Genomic DNA, 18,994 nt, shown 5'->3' with positions numbered 1-18,994 from the left:
GAGTATAAGGGAGGGTGGCTTTTCTCTGAGGCCCTTAGGTGTCAGCATGAGGTCCCTGGGGGAGTTTGGGTCCTCAATGCCTTAGACGTTGTCTCTATTACCCTTGTCACCTCCACCTCCCCCTGAGGACCCTGGGGGAGTTTAGGTCCTCAATGCCTTAGAGGCTGTCTCTGTTACCCTCATCGCCTCTACCTCCCCCTTCCCGAGCACTGACGATCCCCGGTGGTGCAGGAGCCTGCCTGGCACGGTGCCACAGCAAAAACCCTCGAGCCATCATGGTGCTTTCAGGCGTTACTGGGAGAAAGGACATTCACATGAAGACAGAAACTACAGTAGGTGGTCTAGAAAAAGGATGAAATGTGTGAGGGAAATGTTCTGGGTTAGTGGTGATGTTTGCACAACCTTGCAACTACACTAAAAACACGGAATTGTACATTTTTAAAGGGCTAATCTCATGGTATGTGAATTATATCTCAATTTTAAAGAAATATGTGATGGAGCAAGTATTTGAGGAATTCAGAGGAAAGGGGGCCCTCAGCGCCTATGAAATGTGTTGGTAATGGGGAGGTAGGAAGGACTTAGACAAGCGGAGAGAGGCAGAGAAGGGCAGAGGGAGACGTGGAGGGTGGGAAGCACCTGGTGGGTTCTGCCAGGGAGGGAGGAGGCTGAATTGCCAGAGAGGGAGACAGGGAGAAGGGAAAAGAAGAATGGAAACTATTTGGGGCCAGATTATGGAAGCTTTAGATGCTGGTCTGAGGGGCACATGGGGAAGAAAAAGCTGTGGATGGTCTGACACCTGGGATCTGACACGGGCCTGGTGATGGCTGGGAAGACACGTGCCTGGGTTGTACGGGATGGGCAGGAACAGGAACATCCGGCAGGAGGAGAGCTCTTCGCAGCCATCATAACATTTTGGGTTAGATGGCGAAGGTGGCGATAAAGTGAAGAAGAGGGAAAGATTTTGTGGATCCTGTAGACGAAGAGTGACAGGGCTTGAGGCCCGATTGGATCTACAGAGTAAGGAAATCAAAGGCCTCTCTGGAGTTGTAAGCTTGGGGCTCTCTTGGGGAAGCTTCAACTAAAATAAAGGCCTGTTTGGGGAGAAAGATGTTGAATCCAATCTCAAGCATTTGGGTTTGGGGCAGTGATGGGATATGTAAGTGGGAACATGGAGCCAAGCATACCATGGCGAGCCCAGAAGCGGTCGCATTTGTGGCCAAGGAAACTAAGGTCCATGGGCTCTGTGACCTGCCTGAGGTTACAGAACTAGTTGCAGGCAAGCTGGAGCCAGATTCCTGGCTAAACCTCCTTCTGCCTAGCAAGCAGCTGGTTCGGCTGTGGGGCTAGTCCTTGGGAGGGTGATGGGTGCTGGAGACTTGAGTCCACAGAAGAGGCTGGAGTAGAAGGCACTGGAGTGGTGAAGTCTCTGCAGGGGAATAGAGGAGACAGCAAAGGCCAAAGGGCAGGGAAACAAGCCTTGCCGTGTGTCCTCATTTGTGGGATGTGAGAAGGAAGCAGATTGCAAGCAGATGTCAGCTGGAATAAAGACAGCAGTGTCACCGAGGCCAAAGGGAGAGAGCATTGCCCACAAGCATTAGAGATGCCCAACTGCATGCTTGTCTGCCTCCTGCAATACAGCCAGCCGCACGGATCCAGGGGCATGGGGTGCTCAACCATGTCAGATGCTTCAGGGATGTTAAAGAGAATGCAGCCAGGCCACAGGATTTGCTACTGGAGATCATGGAGAGCGCATTTCAGAAGCATGCAGTGAAGGGAAGCTGACAGAGTGGGAAGTGAGGAAATGGAAGACGGGAGGGCAGGCCACTCTTGAGACATCTGGCAATGAGAAGAATGAGCGCTTAAAGATGAACAGAGAGACAAGCCAATGAGAGGAATGAGTGCTTAAAGATGAACAGAGAGACAAGGAAGATGAGTTTTTTTTTTGTTTTCAAAGTAGCAGTATGGTATGGTGGCCTACAGAAACAACTGGTGGGAAGAAATTGAAGATGCAAGAGATCATAAAAGAACTGGGTCCTGGGTCATGGAGGAGAGAAGGGGCTGGGTCCTGGGACCTGGGTCCTGGAGGAGAGAATGGCCTAAGTGCTGGGTCCTGGGTCATGGAGGAGAGAAGGGTCTGGGTCCTGGGTCATGCAGGAGATGGGGTCAAGCCTACTTTAGCAGGTAGGAATGCTCTCTAAAGGGAGAGAACAGTAGATGGATGAGGCAGAACTTTTTAGTGGAGAGGAGAAGGATGACAGAGCTCTAGCTGGAGGGTGTCACTCTTGCACTAATGGAGGAGATGGAATTTTCTATTGCGATTATCTAGTGAATGCTCATTTTCTCCTTCTTCCTGACCAACAGAACTCCAATATTATTTGGAGCAGGAATGTGCCCAGCTAAAACACCCTGCTTCCCACCCTCCTTTTTAGCCAGCAGTGGTTATGTGACTTAATTTTGATCATGGAAAAATCATAGATTGAGGTTTCTGGGAATGCTCTTTAAAGGGAGCAGTCATAAGTGTCTGTACCCATTTTGTTCCTCCCCGTTTCTCCTTCTTTCAGCATACAAAGCCACACAGACCTCCAGAATAAGTGGAGGGAACCAGGAGGAATAGAAATTCATTTGAAAGTCTCTCTCTTTTGGACAAGAATATGCTAGACTCATATGTACAGCTCATACGTACTTAATAGAAAACCTAAGGATATGGCTTTGATGGCTGGCGCTGTAGCAGCTGTATTGTGACCATGAAGTGACCTTGAGGATGAGAGCCAGTGCTAAGAATGGCAGAACAGAGAGAAGGAAGCCAGGACATTGATGACACCGCAGAGCCACCACAATGTCCCGGGATTGCCTTACCTCTGCACTTGTTTTGCATACAGAAAAGACATTTCTTTTCCTAAGCTGCTGATATTTGGGGATTTTGTTATGAGTAGCCAAACACAGTTCCTATCTGGTGAGGCTGGTGTGTGTGTGTGTGTGCACACATGCGTGTGTTAAAAGGTGGCATATAGAACATGCTGGATTAGGGACTTTTAAATTTCTGCATTGCTCTGAAGTAGAATTGAAACAGTTGAGAACCACAGCTGAGGAAAGCAATCTGGATATCTACGATCAGAAAATCCTCATCCTTATACAGATGGGTGTCCACACCGTGTATATTCACCGAGTGCAAGTCGATTCCCACCTTCCCTACATCTTGTTGACCAAGACGATATCTACCTTATAAATGCTGAAATTTACATTTTATGCCATTAGCAGTTTTTATTGAAGGAGAAAAATTTTTTAATTCATCTCAGGTTTAAGATAAATTCTGCAAACATTGATTAAAACATGAAAGGCACTTAAATAAGCATACATATCTCTGAAAACATGAAATGTTATATACATGTGTTCACCATTGTTTGGATTTAGAGCTTTGAATTCACTAAGAGTTTAAAATGCCTTTTTTTTTTTTTTTTTTCCATGCCAAAACGTTTGACTGTGAAATATCAACCCAGAATGCTCTGGGAAAAAGTTAGCAAGGCTTCAACCATTTTTTTTTTGTTTTTTTAAATTGCAGGCTAAAACCATCTCTATTCATATAGAACCTAGAAAGCATGTCTCCTTGGACATGCCATGTGGCCTCTCGGTTTCACCAGGCATCTTGAAACATCGAGGGCAAGTAAGAGAGTTGTTCATTCATCTCTTTATCACCAATATCAAGTTTCTTTTAAAAATTCAACACTTCCTGGGTAGAAAAGTCTCTGCAATAGCACAAGATGCTTGTCTGCTTTTCATTCCATTCTGTGTGTAATTCCTGGGGTTTATGAGATCGAAAAATAACTCCAGTTGTGGCTATTTATCTAGTTTTGTGGCAGCTGCAAATTCGATTGCTCCAGAAACCATCTAATCTTCAATCTCCCAACTACTTTTAATGGCTGGATTAATGGACTAACCACTTCCATGTGAAAATCCATCTTGGCTCTATTATCAGGACCATGGACAATGGGCAGATGGACAGAGGATTTACTGATTTACAAACTATTACCATCTTTGACATTTATTTGAAAAAAAAAAGATGCTTCAGATCGTTTAATATTTCAATGATAACTTAGTTTTATGAGAGAGAGAGAGACGTTTTAAGGGAACAAATGAGAGGCAGTTTTGTTTTGTTTTTTTTTTTTAAATGAGGTACCTTGGAAAATAGCATACAACGCCACACGCAGACCTCCAAAATAGGTGGAGGGGACCAGGAGGAATAGGAATTCATTTGAAAGTCTCTCTCTTTTGGACAAGAATATGCTAGACTCCCACAGCTCATGTGTACTTGATAGAAAATGTAAACATCGATTTGATTTCGGCTCAGCTTCAAAACAGTAGTAAGGCATTAATTAGAAAAGAGTATTTAATATTTGTTCTCCTTTATTCTTTTCTTACCTGGTCAAGAACTAAATGAACTCAATGTATTCTTGTGGATGGATGAAGGGCAACTCCTTCTGGGAAGATTCCTTATAATATTAACGCAAACCCCTGATCCCTTCCAGTGAACTCAAGACCCTAAGCTGAGGCTGAGAAGAAGTTGGTTCCTGGCATGAAGAGGATGGTTGTAGGCTGAGGTCTGAAGGGAGAAGTCAGGTTACATAGAAGCGTTTGCTGCAGGGTACTTGGGTGGGCAGAGACCTGAGACCCTCGGGGAGTAGCCCGCCAGGCTGTGCCCTTCAAAGTCTCTGACCAGTTCTGGTTCCAGCATTTTCTGGGCGATGCCATCACAAGCCCCTGTGTCAAGGACACCTACTGCCAATTTTGGCAAGTTCATTTTTCTTGCTGTTGAGTCAGACAAGAAGGCCCAGGCCCAGGATGTGAAGAGCTTAGGGGTTTTCAAAGCCACAGAGGGCCTGGCCCATCAGGTCTCCGCAGGAACATGGCTCATAAAATAGGTTTGCTCCTCACTCGGAACCACAGCTGGCAATCCTAGACAGAGCAGGTGAAGGCCGCAGTAAGCTGGGGGGTGACGTGGAACTCTGAAAAGACTCCTCCCTTGTGCCATTTTGGGCCAGAACAGAGATTTCACATTTTGCTGGCTTAGGGTGGGGACAAGGCATTGTCCTCACAAGCTGAAATCATCACATTTGAAAGCTGGAACGAGCATCTTTTGATTGGGCATAACGCAATTGCTGGGCCAATTTCTGCAGAACGGAGTGACAGGTCACTGTGCCCTCCTGGATGCAGGTTGTCTGCCGCCTTCCTGCAGCATCCCCCTGCTTCCTGGGGCCCTCCCGGATGCAGGCTGTGTGCCGCCTTCCTGCAGCATCCCCCTGCTTCCTGGGGCCCTCCCGGATGCAGGCTGTGTGCCGCCTTCCTGCAGCATCCTCCTGCTTCCTGGGACCAGGGCACTCACGCTCAGTTCAGCCTTCAAGTGCTGGGAAGCCTGTGGTTCCCTGGAGCACTCCTGGGAGAATGAACACAGATGAGTTTTTAAACAGCAGAATGAGTGTGTGTTTGTGTGTGTTTGATAATGGTCCAAGCTTTAATAGCATGGTAAAATATTTATTTAACTTTTTATAGCTAGCATGTAATCAATCGCTAACACACTGAATGAAGTTAGAAACACCAACGTCTACTCATCCATAGCTAGAAGGAACCATTCAACACTTATAAACATAAGTATATATATTTATGTACATGTCACATATATGTTCATGGGAAATACAGAGCCATCACCTCGCCAGGTGAGCCGCCCCTCCGACCATCCCTCCTGCCCAACAGCAGTGGGTGCCCCAGGGGGCATCATCGCTCATTCCTCTGACGCTGGGTTTCTTTTTCAAGCCACAGAGGACAGGGCTGTGGGCTTCTCTCTGGTTTTGGTTTTGAAGACATTAATTATCTAGCAAATTGGCTCATTCAAGTTAATCTCCCTCTTGACTCTGAATAGCCTTGATTCATTTCACCAAAATTCCCAATCCCCTATTGGATAAATGATGCCAAGTGTGTACCAGGGACAGGGTTGGAGGTGGGGAAACTGATAATAAATATTAAGTAAATATCCATTATATGAAGACAAGTGAGTCGTGATCCCGGCTTCTGGGAATTTTTCATAGTGAGGTGGGAAGAAGGGCTGGTCACAGGACAGCGGCAATCACTGAGCTAGGAAATATTAGAAGAGGGAGGCCTCTGAAGACCATGATCTTGCTTTCCAGGGGAATGAGCTGGGAATGGACTGGGCCACACGTGGGACCGGAGTGAGGGCTGAGCCGGATTCGTGGTCACCCACGGAGCACCGTTCTCATCAGGGCCAACTCCTTCCTGGGGCCTCTGGGGAGCAGGTGGAAGGAGGCAAGGAGCAGAGACGGTTTGGGAAGTTGTGAAAGCTCCTTTGTGCGGCTGTCACTTTGAGCTCACAGGTAGCGTGGACGAGGAGAATCCCTGTGAGTTGGTGCCTGTGAGCGTGTGTGGTTCTGTAAGGAGGGCACTGCCCCATGAATCACAAATTGCAGGTGGGTACAAGTAGTTAGGTGGTTCAGAAAATCAAGTAGTTAGGTGGTTCAGAAAATCGAAAATGGCTACATAGAACGGACCTATTCCATTTTCTATATGTGCATGCAGTGTGACAATAAAGATGGCTCAAAGATATCACAGTGCAAGAACTCTGCAGGCCTTTTCAGCATGAATTATTTTGTGACCTGTGAATTGTCTTCATTCCAAATAAAACTTGTGTGCTTTTCTTTTTCCTAACTTCTTTTCTTTTATATAAAATGGCAACTCTTTCTCAGGAGAAATAGCCCTTTTCCATAAATGCAAATCACTTGGGTTACTTGTATCATTGATCAATGTGTCTTGTCTTTCACATGGTTATAAGGAGCAAGGCCATGGCTTTGAACTTGAGTAGCTTTAGCTGTTAGATTTATGGTCTGGAAAGAAGCCAGGAGAGGAGCTGCTGTGTCCCCTGCGGCTGCCTCCATAGTGACACACTCCCTAAGTCCAGAGCCAGTTCGTTCCCTTCTAGGTGACCAATGGAAGTGAACAAAGTGGTCATTTTCTTAATTTCATTCTGATTAGTGTCTAGGGAAGGATGATGACCTACATGATCTCAGCCTAGACTGTAAGCCGATTTCTCCTCCTCATTTTCTGATACCTTTACTAGGACCTCAAGTTGCACTTCTGGGACTGAGTGACACGTTCACACGGAAGGAAGCCCAGAAGACGCCTGACAGAACCCCTTCTCCCTGAGCGTCCCCTCCCCTCTCCCTACTTCCGATCAACTGTTGCACGACAAACTGCAAATGTAGAGCAAATTCCACTAAGATGGTGTCCAAAAGAGATAATTAAAGAAAACAAATGATGGAAAGCTCGCCTCTTATCTAAGAAATCATTCTATAAATATCTCCCAGTTCAAAGATTTGACTTTCGGTTGTTTGGGGACCATTCCTTGCTAGGGATATTTCAAGAAAAACTCTCCCCATCCGGATGATTTTGTTTTCATTTATGCTATTAAGGATAACCGTACGCAGATCCAGAATAACAGAGGACGTCATTTTATTGGCTGTCCACGGGAAGTTTCATCACACACGGAGGTGAAGACTGTGGGGGTTGCGGCACACAATACCTCAACACGTGACCTCATTGAGTGGCCAAACAGAAGGTGAAGCGACACCCGACACGACGGAACCCCAGCCGCCCTCTGCAGCCCCGGTGCCACCTCTCCACAGACGCCTCAGCCCAGTAAGCTGAGTGATGACACTGTCCATTAGTCTCGGTTCGTTGCACTGTCTTCCAATAAAACAGCACTTAAAAATTCACAAAATTAAAAAAGAAAGAAAAAGAAAGCAGCACTTCCTTGGAAACAGCAACACCACTGTAACACAGATGGCAGCGTGGCATGCAGATCCACACCTGGTCGTTTTTTTCCCTTTAGGATTTTTTTTTTTTTTTTAAATTAACAAATGGAATTGCAGGTCTGTTTCAAATATTAGTAGCATAACACGTAAGTGCAATTGCAGTCTGGCCACAAGCGTCAGAAGCCTTCCGTGTGTCTGTCACAAGGGCGGGCAGACACACTCCGATTCCACCCCTGGAGGGTCACCAAAAGAAAGCAGCCACTTCTCTATTTCCGTTGTTGTCAAAGCACTCAGGTTGGGGAAGAAAATTCAAATGAAACCAAGCTCTCAGCATCCGGGGCCGGCCGCCCTGTGCCATCCTAATTGGTCTCTGTACCCCAGACCTGGGGCTGTCATCTCCACCATGGCACTGGCTGGGAAAGTCACTGTGGGGCACACCCCTCTGCTCACTCCCGCTGCCCGTGGAGGAGCCTCTGGTGCCCCCCGGCCCGGGGCCACGTGGGTCACACGGAGCTGAGCTTCACCAGGCCGCGCACGGAGTCCTCGTGCAGGGAGTCCTGGCTGGCCAGGCCCAGCACGTGCATGGTGCGGCTGTGCGCCAGGGGGCTGCCCGCCGCCAGCAGCCTGGGGGGCGAGGGCGCCTCATCGGGCGTCAGGAACTGGTGGCCCATGTGCTCATCTTTCCGGGGCATCACGTCCGCGAGCGTGGCCTCGGCGAGGTTGGGCATGGAGGCGGGAGGTGTGGGCGGGCCCAGTGTGAGGCTGGCGCAGGGCGTGCCCAGGCCGGGCTTCCCGGGCAGGTGCAGCTCATCGCTGGTGAGGCTGGGCTCGCTCTGCAGCAGGGGCGTGGCCGCGGCCTGCAAAACGAATTTGGTGCTCTGAATGCACTGGTCTTGGTCGCACTGGAGAGCGGGAGGCGCCAGCAAAGAGAAGGTGGAGAGGAGGGGGCAGAGGTGGGGAGGGATGGGGACAGGGCATGGGCGGGGAGGGCGGGGTGCGAGAAGAGAGAAACCGTTAGTGACACCTCAGTCAGCCAGGCAGGGAGCGCGTACAGTGGCCCAGGTGCATTGGGAGAGACACCCAGCGCCTGGCGCTGCAATCACCTCTGCTCAAATGAAGTCACCACAGGTGCCCGGTCATAACATGCAGCCACTGGTCATGAAGCCAGTGGCCTTGGTTCCCAATTTAAAGGACATAATTAAAAAATCTCTTGGACAGAGTCACAGGCCATCTACAGCAGTGGGTGGCTATTTCTTGTATGCTGAAAACCATTTTTTAAACCACATTGTTTTAAAAATACTGGGGTTGTACACCCATGTTCATAGCAATGTTATTGATAGTAAGTCAAAAGTCAAAAGCAACTCAAGTGTCCACTGATGGACGACAGCAGGGACAAGGTGCGGTGTAGACACACAATGTTACTGATTCAGCCTTAAAAAGGAAGTGCATTCGGACACATCCATGAGATGGGTGGACCTTGAGGACAGCATGCTAAGTGAAACAAGCCAGTCACAAAAAGATGAATAACTGTGTGATTCCACTCATACGAGGTCCCTGGAGGGTCATGTTCTTAGAGAGAAGGAAGAATGGTGGCTGCTGGGGCGGGGGGCGGGAGGAAGAGGGAGCTGGTGTTTAAGGCATGCAGAGTTCCAGCCGAGGAAGATGAAGAAGCCCTGGAGATGGGTGGTAGTGGTGGTTGCAGAACAACATCAACGGACTTAATACCACTGAGCTTATACTTACAAATGGTTAAAGTGGCAAATATTATGCCATGTCTATTTTACCACCAAAAAAAGAAAAGACTGTTTGGTAAAAGCCTAGAATTCCCCACTGCTAAATTTCCAACAGCTTCAAGAGCCATTCCCGAAGCCTCTGTGCTCTGAGAATGCCCACATTTGAGAAGACGTTTCCTGTTCTTCCACGCGTTCTTAAGTCACATGACATCTGCCTCGTGTCCTCTGTTTCCCTTCGCTCACTGGGCAAAGAAGATAGTGTAAGCACATTTCCAGCTTATGCGATGGGCACCCCTGATAGCTCTGCAAACCCTCTCCTTGAACTATGGGCAAGTATCAGAACAGCTAGAAGAGACTTAACAGGACTTGGAAATCTTCAACTTGAGCCCGTGCAGTACCTTCTCAGTGAGATTCAGGAGCAGTGTTTTGATGGGAAGGAGGAGGAACAGGCATGGATATTAGGTGAGCAAATTGGGACTCTGTGCTCAAGCTATAAAGTGGCTGCTCCACTCCACTTCTGCAGGAGTTCTTAGAATGAGCCTGCTTCCCCTCTTCACAAATGAAGACCCTGGGGCACAGATGGGTTGGACAGCTCGATCAAGACCTTACAGATGAAAGTAAGGGATGGATCCAGGATTTGGAGCGGGGTTAGACCTCTTTCCACTATTCCACATTGGACACAGCAGATGCTTAATAAATGTTATTTGGCTTTTTATCTCCTCCTCTTTATCAGAAGGCTAGAGTTACTGAAGAACCACTCACCAATGGCTTTGTGATTTAGGTGATCCGACCTCTTCCTGATAAGAGACTCGCACAGAACTGCCATTGCTCACACCCCTGCAGCCACAGAGTGGTGCAGAGCCGACATGCTCAACACAGCTTTGAGGGGAGGGAGGAAGTTCACCCAAAGCTGCTGATCCTAAGGCACTTATTTCGTGCAGTGCACACTTCCTTCCCAGCCTCATGGGTTTCTTTCTAATATCACAAGTAGCAGGCCACCCCGGAGCCACCCTCCAGCCTGGAACAGAAGGTTGAGGGGCTGCAGTCTTCAAGAATCTGCAGGCTTTAGATGCTCAAAGATTAGGTCCTAAGCAAGAGTAAAGCTCATAGTGGAGCTATGAAGAGGGCAAGCAAGTCTCACAGAAGATCCTTGCTTTTCTGTGGCTTTAGCCCAGGCAGTGCAATTGCAAAACACTGAGAAGCAGAGGAAGGCTTGGGAAAGAAAGGTGCCAAAGTGCGGGGGAGGAGAGCGGAGTGGGGTTATTTGGAGGAAAGGAAAGGCCATTAGAAACTACTTGGAAGGCCGGGCCCGGTGGCTCACGCCTATAATCCCAGCACTTTTGGAGGCTAAGGCAGGCAGGATCACCTGAGCTCAGGAGTTTGAGACCAGCTTGGGCAACATGGCAAAACCTCATCTCTACAAAAAATACAAAAATTAGCTGGGCATGGTGGCACACAAATATAGTCCCAGCTTCTCAGGAGGCTGAGGTAGGAGAATCACTGGAGCCCAGAAGGCAGAGATTCCAGTGAGCTGAGATTGCGCCACTGTACTCCAGTCTGGGCGACAGAGCGAGACCCTGTCTCTAAATAAATAAATAAATAAATAAAAAGTACTTGGACGGGGCTGACTGAAGCATTAACAATCCTTTAATGCATTCATTTTTCCCCTCATCACCAAAATCATTTGTGCCACAGTGGTGCTTCTCCAAGCTGTCAGGTGGGCAACAGAGTAGCTTTCTCTGCTCTTGCAGGGAATTTCAGCTCAGGGTGCAGGTCCCTTCTGGTGGGGGCTACTGAGCAGGAGGCTGTCAGGCTGCAGACAGCTGTGGCCTGTGTAGGCTGCGGGTGCTCTCCCATGCTGTCAGCTCTGCTCAGGACATGGGCTCAGTCTTGACAGGGCAGAGGCGGAGGCAGAGCAGCCTCACTGATTAAACATTCGTCTTTTGGAAACTATACCAGGGTTTGGACAGACTGTGCTTTGCAAAGAATGTTTTATGAACATCACCGTTTCGTATTCTTACTGACAGAGGCAGCTGAGCCGCAGTGGCACTCCCATTTCCTGTAACTCCGCACAGCCTCCAGCAGGCCGGGCCTGGGAATGAGCCCAGGGCGGAGCTGCTGCTTCAGGGAGCTCGGCTGGCAAGCCAGCGCCCTTGCTGGACCAAGGCATCCTGTTTTCAAGCTTCCCCTCTGGAGCCCTCACTCATCCTAATGCTTTCTGTCCACACAATACCCCCTGGCTCTAAGGAACAAGGAAATTGCAAATTAGATTTGCTTGTCTCTGTTGACCTGAAGAAAGCCTTTTCCACTGAAGACTAACTGGCAAATTCTGTTTTAGGGTTCAGCCCAAGTACTTCTGACTGACTCTCGCAGACTCACAGAAAAATATGTTCGAGGGTGGAGCTGGAGGCGACATCAAGGTCACACAGTAGGAGCCTGAGGGCAGAGGCGGGCTCCTCTCCTCCCAACCCTCTCTGTCTCTTTCACCTTCCCTCTGGGAAGAGGTGGGCTCACCTCAACCCTCTGTTTCTTTCAACTTCCCTCTCTGGGGGAAGTGGAGGCTCTCCTCCACTCTCTGTCTTCCCCCCCACTGCCCCTCTCTTGTGCATTCTTCTACTTTGCACTACTCCATCAGCTGCTGGCCCTTTTCCTCTCCCTGATTACCTCTCTGCCACCTAAGCCTGCAAAGAGCTCCTGCACACCCATGAGAACCTTCTCAGATAAGGTGGCTGTCAGCAGTGGTCGGTTAAGCTCCTGAGAGACTGTGTCCCCTGTTGGGATTGATGCAGAGTTGGGTGCACCTTTGGAGACTTCCATTTGCAAACATCCCTTTGCTAACTTAAAACAAAGATAACAGCCTTAGAGGTGGCTTTACTGGGAAGCTAATGATGCTTCAGGCTCCTTTACTTACACAGCCTCTTTCCAAGGCCTCGTTCTCTGTATATTGTTTGTTTTTTCTTAAAAGAGGTCTCCCATGGCATGGTTCAGACCGCTCCAACCCTGGCCCACTCCAGCACATACCTACTGGTGCTTTGCCATGCTCTACCTACGACTCGTTAAGAACTGTAGCAAACACTGTGTGGGCCTCACTGGCCAGGACCTTGTTGGAAATGCTCTTGAGTTTGTCAAGGGTAAAGCTTAAGGACTTGAAGAAGGTGTGAAATAATATTTGTGAAAGAAAAAGTTTAGCCTAAGCCGTTTAATTTTTGTTTTGTTTTGTTTTTTTGAGATGGAGTCTCACTCTGTCACCCAGGCTGGAGTGCAGCGGCACGATCTTGGCTCACTGCAGCCTCTGCCTCCCGGGTTCAAGCAATTCTCCTACCTCAGCCTCCCGAGTAGCTGGGACTACAGGCACGCACCACCATGCCTGGCTAATTTTTGTATTTTTTTTTTTTTTTTTTTTTTTAAGTGGAGATGGGAGTTTTACCATGTTGGCCAGGCTGGTCTCAAACTCCTGACCTCAAGTGATCTGCCTTCCTCAGCCTCCCAAAGTGCTGGGATTACAGGTGTGAGCCACTGTGCCTAGCCCGTAAACCATTTAATTTAAAAAATCTATATAGAAGTCACTCAGAAATGTTTTCCAAATGACTCTTTGGAACCCTGACTTATCTGATGATAAGCACCTCTTCTACACAGATTTGTTTAAACATCTTAAAAGATGACTGTCTCTCTAAGTCTAGCTATGGGTGTTTCCCCTGATAGAGGGACTGCTTTTGTATTAATAATGAATCTACTCTCTGTGCCCTCCCCAGCTTTCCTGCTGGGGTGATAGCAGGGGGGCAGGGGCACTGGCACCAGGCACCTAAGTATCTAAGTCCTGCATGTAGTTCACAGCTTTGAAAATACTTTGCCACATTCAAACTGATTTCCATTTAGAAGGCAAATCTCAGTTGGGGCACACCGGGACCAGGCTCTGTTCTGCAGGGTGTCACCCATCTAAATCTCCTGTTGGCTCAGAAGAGAGCACTGGCGTGGACAGAGCAGAATTTTGTCAGATTCCAACCAAGGGTAGTGCAATGACTCTACTGACTGGAATATACAATTCTCATTAAATGCTCTCAAAACGTCACCCGTTTTGAACAGATGCTTCTTAGAAATAACTTAGATATCAAATGACTCAGGGATACCTGATTTTTTAAAAAGAGCTTTTCCTAATTTTCCATTCTGCCAGAATTCCAAGGACGATGGGTTCATAAACCTTCATGGCTGTGATTCTGATTTGAGAAACTCATGGGGGAAAATGGCCAATATTTTCAGGGTTACTGTGGAGATGACCATGACAAATATTCTTACACTTCCCTCTCTCTCTCTTTTTTTTTTTAAACCTTTGCTTCTAATCCTTATTTGCCCATTTCTTGTTGACTTTTCTACTTAACTTTCTTGCTCTCTGGACTCACCAACTCTCTCCCCCTCTACCCTTTTTCCCCACTGATTTCTCTCCCACTTCTCCTGTTTCCGTCTTCTCTTTTTCTTCTTTGTCTCTTCCTTTCTACCTCTCTCTTTTTTACTTTGAACCTTTTTCCCTCCACTACGCAGCTTTCCTGGCTTTTCATTTGAGGACCCTTTTATCCTCCACCAGTAGAGGGAGACATCACCGCTCGCTTTCTTCTCTTACAATTTGGTGGCTGGGCATACATCCCAGCTAACACCAAGAAGCCATTGGTTATGTTTGAATTGATCTAACCAGTCATATAATGCTAAGGAAAAAGAGCTGACCACTTAGATATCTGACAGTGACAGTCCATCTACTCTGAACAGCAAACTGAGATACTCATGTTTTTATTCCAAAACAACCTTTTAAAAGTTCATATGTATCAAATATCAGGTTGAATCATATGACATTACCAATTTTTAAGGTCAAAAATTGGTCGAATGCTGGTTACTAATAGAATAGAATCTTGATTTCTTGTAAGAGTGTCTATGAAAAGACCTTTCTGCTGGCAGCATAAAAATCCCACTGTCTGGAGTGCTGGAGCTTTTGCTGTCATTGCAGTAAGTCACTGTGACAGCTGATTTACTGCCCAAATCAAGTGTCGGCATTTAACTTGCAAAGAAGTTTATGGCTTCAGATGTCTGGAAGTCACACACATTAGCACTTAATGTTACAATTTAAAAATGCCATACAGATCATTCCTGTGTCTGCAGATTCTCAAATAAAATTGCTCATGTAGGAATACATTTTATTTTACCCTAGCTGACTTCTTGTCTGAAAAAACCGAGTGTACAGATGCTACTAAAAGCAAAACTAGGAGCTTTCTAGATGGTCTGTGTACAAATTAAGAATGAGTGAAATTATTTATTTCTTTTGCTCCAATTCTATCAAAAGCATTAGAGTTAGGCATCATTTATTTCTGCTTGGCTGTGAAGCTCTGTTCTGGGGTCTTATGAATGCTTATTTACAGTTACAGAAACACCATAATCTTCTAAAGTCCACCTAAAATGCAGGTGCAGGTTGGAAGGAGAGCTTTTTTGTATTCTTTTATTTAACATTATCATTTACGTTTGCCTAAGTTATTTTTTTTCCTACTACATTTGATTTTTCAGATTACATGGAGAGTTCTTCTGCAATACTAGCTTAATAAATCATGCAACTGCTGGTTTAATCTTGTTTTGATACTGGATTGGGGTATTTAAAATGTTAGGTTAAGTAAATATAGTAAATGATTTTCTAAAAACAAAATCGTAGCAATTATGTACCATGTTACTATCTTTGCATTTAGCATGTGATCCCAAAGGACCTTTGTAGCAACAAGTGCCAGATATAAGCATAAATGATGACACCAATGCTATACAAAAGTTAAATTATTTGACAATCAAATGAAGTGTGCAAACTAAAAAGTGGATCGTAACTGGATGTCGTGAGTATGTCATGCATAAAAATTGTTCTAGATAGAACTTCAATGTTAGCTAATAATAAAAGCCAATAATAAGGGAAGCAGGAATAATGAAAATGTGGTCCTCAGCTGGCTCTGGGTTATCTGCACATACTTCCGGTATGGCTCCTTGGAATTTTACAGGAGTTCAGATGGCAAGAGATACCTGCGGTCACACCCATCATCTTATTGCTTTAGATGTCACATTGTTGCTTCCCTAACATTTTCTTCCTTGAGAATTTATAGTAGAGAGAAAATCTCATAGGCACTGAATAACCACCCCCATCCCCCACTCGTGAGAGAGGATACACTAACACTGAATTTTCCCATTTTTGAGATAATAAATAAGACCTCAGTAGGTACTTTGATGCCAGCTTTCTATCAATATTTATCTATTTTTTTTGACCTGCAATATCAGGGTGCTTATCTACACGTAAAATTATAAAGCATTTATCTCTAATTTCTAAAGTATTGCATATTTCCTTAGGAGCACGTTTTCTATCATTCAAGAAATACCTTTCTTACCTGGATACTGGTCCTAAAATAAAATGGCAGGCAAAAATTTGACCAAAGATACCTAGGGCCTCTTTCCCATCAGCCTTTCTCTCCTCTGCAAATGAACATGCTGAGTCTGATGCTAAATCTGTCTCCAGAGCCCCCTCCTTCAAAGTAAACACTGGAAACGGCTTTAGGTCAGAGTGGTCACACCCCGTAGCTAATTCAGTGTTTATTGTTGGTAGAGTGGGTAGCAAACAACCCATGTCTGGAACATATGGCAACATGGGTTGTAACATGTCCTCTAATTATAGAGACAAAGCTTCTACTCCCAGGAATGATGGAGAACTGATACTGGACCAGCATTCAGCCTGTATATAAGGGAGTATATGAAACTGGCCAAAGTACAGGAGGCAAATGGTTTCCAGTAGTGCACAACAGGCAATGCAAGACTGTAATCCCTGACGGAAGGGAAACTCACAAGGTAAGCCCCACAACCAACCAGTTCTTTTCTTGGGGAAAGTTCCCCAACCACTGCACAGAGCTGGAGTCTGAGCAGACCATAGTCATTCAGCTATAGAGAAAACAGAGGTCAGAGTGCGAGAAAGCTAAAGTGGCTGGATCTCCAGGGCAAGAAACTGGAGAAGAGGATGCCGTTCAGAGAGGGAGGACCAGAAGTCCTAGTGGGGGTTCCAAGGGCTGTAGCCAAGGGCTGTGCTGGACATGTGCAGGGTAAGAATCCCCTGCCCCAAGGCTTATAAGATAGCAGCTGCAATGCGGTTGAAAGAGAAATAGAGATACTCGAGGTTGAGAAAAGTAGTGCATTAGGGACAGTAATGTCATGACCACCTGCAACACATTGTTAACATCCCTGGGATCCCAAAGACATCAGAAAGGCTGTGCCTTAGGAGTAAGAACCATGCCCTAAAGTAAGACCCTAGGCCCATCCTAACAAAGCTTGAAACCAAACAATCTTCAGAGAAGACAGAATTTGGAGGTTGAGTTCCAACAAATTAAAGAAGTCTGGAAAACACTTTGAACTTTCCACAGATCTGTACTAACAAAACATAATACAAACCTACACACGTTCAAGGTGACTAGCCAGTAACTGAACTGCTTGCTGTAACGGGGGCAACACTCTTTGGCGTAAGATAACAAAATCCAGAGTCTCTATACCACATATCTAAAATGTCCTGTAGTCAATAAAATATTAATAGACATACAAAGAAATGGGAAAATATGATAGAACCAAATCAAAATTTTACAACTAAAAAGTACAACAAGCAAAATGAAAAATTATCTGGATGAGGTTAGCAGTAGATTGGATATGGCAGAAGAATCAGTGAACATGAAGAGAGATCCAAAGAAACTATCCAGTCTGAAGAGCTGAGAGAGATATTGAAGGAAAAAGCACAGAGCCTCAGGGACCTATCCTCTGGGTAGATTTTCACAGGGGAGCGTGCGTAAGGATAATGGGTTGTGGGGACTGAAAGGGTGTGGTTGAAAATCACTTTACACACAGTCAGCCCCTGTAGATGTTTCTTTATTGACGTGCATAGCATAGGGTTAAGAGCATGGGCTCTGGGGTCAAATTAGGACATTTCTGTTAGAAAATTGTACTTAAGCTCTCTCTCCTCCAGTTTTGTTAATCTATAAAATGGAGATAATATTAGTAGTAGGCTCAGAGGGGTGCTGTGAGGGTTAGCAGAAGTTATGTACGTGGAAGGCTTGGAACAGCACGTGGTATGTCCATGTGGTATAGTCTGGGAAGTGCTGAGCCCCGTGTCGGTGTGAAGGTGGATGAACTGCAAAGAGGAGAGTCAGGAAAGAGCATCGGGCCTCATGTTCTGTTTAGCGCCAGCTCTGCTTGCATGCTTTCCACAGTCCTGTGAGCATGGTCCCTACACCACAGAAGCCCATAAAGAACCAAAGCAACAGAAAGGCCTGTTCACCAGGTGCCTGAATGGCCGGTAAATGTACAGTCCAGTGGAACATTATCTGCTGGTGATATTGGCCTGTTGATTAGACACAATGGGCTCAAAGTCCTGAGACAGAGAAGAGTCTGCTGGAGGGGACCTCCACTGGGCAGGACCCTGAAGGTCGATGTTCAGCCCTTGTCACCAATGCTGAAGTCCTCTGTCCAGCATTGCTAGGAGATGCTCCCTGTCCCAAGTCTGACATCTCTGGGTGGGGACTCCTGTCCTCTAGGAGCTCTGGGTCCTGGGCTGTTCCCTCTTGGATTGAGTAGAGTCGAATCCCAGGCCCACTCTCTGGTCCTAGTTGTGACCTGTGGGGCCACACAGAACACATCTCATCCTCTCCTGCAGATGTTGTCATGGCACTTGGGGGCACTCCCACAGGGGGAAGAAGCCTTGAAACCAAAAGGACTTCTTCCAGAAGCAACCTGGGTTTCTCACAGCAAAGGCAGTGTGGGGAGGGCATGGGACTCCAAGCTAATTAGACTTTTAAATTTATCCATCTATGAGCAACTTACTTTGTAATTGGTAACGATTTCCATGTAATCATATGTGTGCTTGGGGATTCTGATGAAGTCAGAAAAACCCAACCTACAAATCATTTCTAAACTGTCATAAAATTTTCACGAGTGCTAAATTTAACAATTAATGAAGTTAACATAGTCAGGTGTCTCACAGACATTACACATTTATCAATTTTGATTTTGCAGTTTTCTTTCCGTGTTTTAGAGCTTGTAATTTTTTTTCCAGGTCTTAACATTTTTCATAGTTCCTGGAAAAGTGCATAGGCACTTGCCTACAGTGTCTGATGGCTTGAATGACCATGACATCCGTCTCTTGGTTCACAGATTAATTTCATCCCCCCATGGCCATAACTTCATGGAACCATGACATGCCACCACATCAAAGAGAACTCCTTCCCTCTAGCTCCTAGTTCCACATCCGGGGTGGAGGTCTTTGGAGATGTGGCAAAATTGGAGATGGAAGGAATGAGGAAAAGAAGTTGGAACAAATTAATATTTGTTATGAGCCTCCTGTGAGAGAGCCCCTGTGAGGGGAATTTGCACATACATTCAACTGAACGTTTAAAAACCACCTTCAGG

The 18,994-nt window shown here is 46.3% G+C and overlaps 1 protein-coding gene across 4 annotated transcripts in view; it reads right to left on the bottom strand.

The window, feature by feature from the left end:
- Positions 1-3,141: 3,141 nt before the first annotated feature.
- The window catches only part of ZDHHC14 (zinc finger DHHC-type palmitoyltransferase 14), a 299,328-nt gene continuing 283,475 nt past the window's right edge, over positions 3,142-18,994 (bottom strand). For 2 of the 4 annotated variants that reach the window (XM_054558372.2, XM_002817514.5), the window contains one exon: positions 7,491-8,716. In XM_054558372.2, the coding sequence (XP_054414347.1) occupies positions 8,318-8,716 (399 nt within the window). In that variant the 3' untranslated portion in view covers positions 7,491-8,317. Of the gene's footprint in view, positions 5,429-7,490; positions 8,717-18,994 lie in introns of those variants that run through there. The other 2 variants (XM_054558371.2, XM_002817515.5) reach the window with 2 other exon arrangements.

Source organism: Pongo abelii, chromosome 5, assembly GCF_028885655.2.
Source record: "Pongo abelii isolate AG06213 chromosome 5, NHGRI_mPonAbe1-v2.0_pri, whole genome shotgun sequence".
Lineage (NCBI taxonomy): Eukaryota > Metazoa > Chordata > Mammalia > Primates > Hominidae > Pongo > Pongo abelii.
Note: the sequence above shows the minus strand (reverse complement) of the source record. Positions and strands in the feature narration are given on the sequence as shown.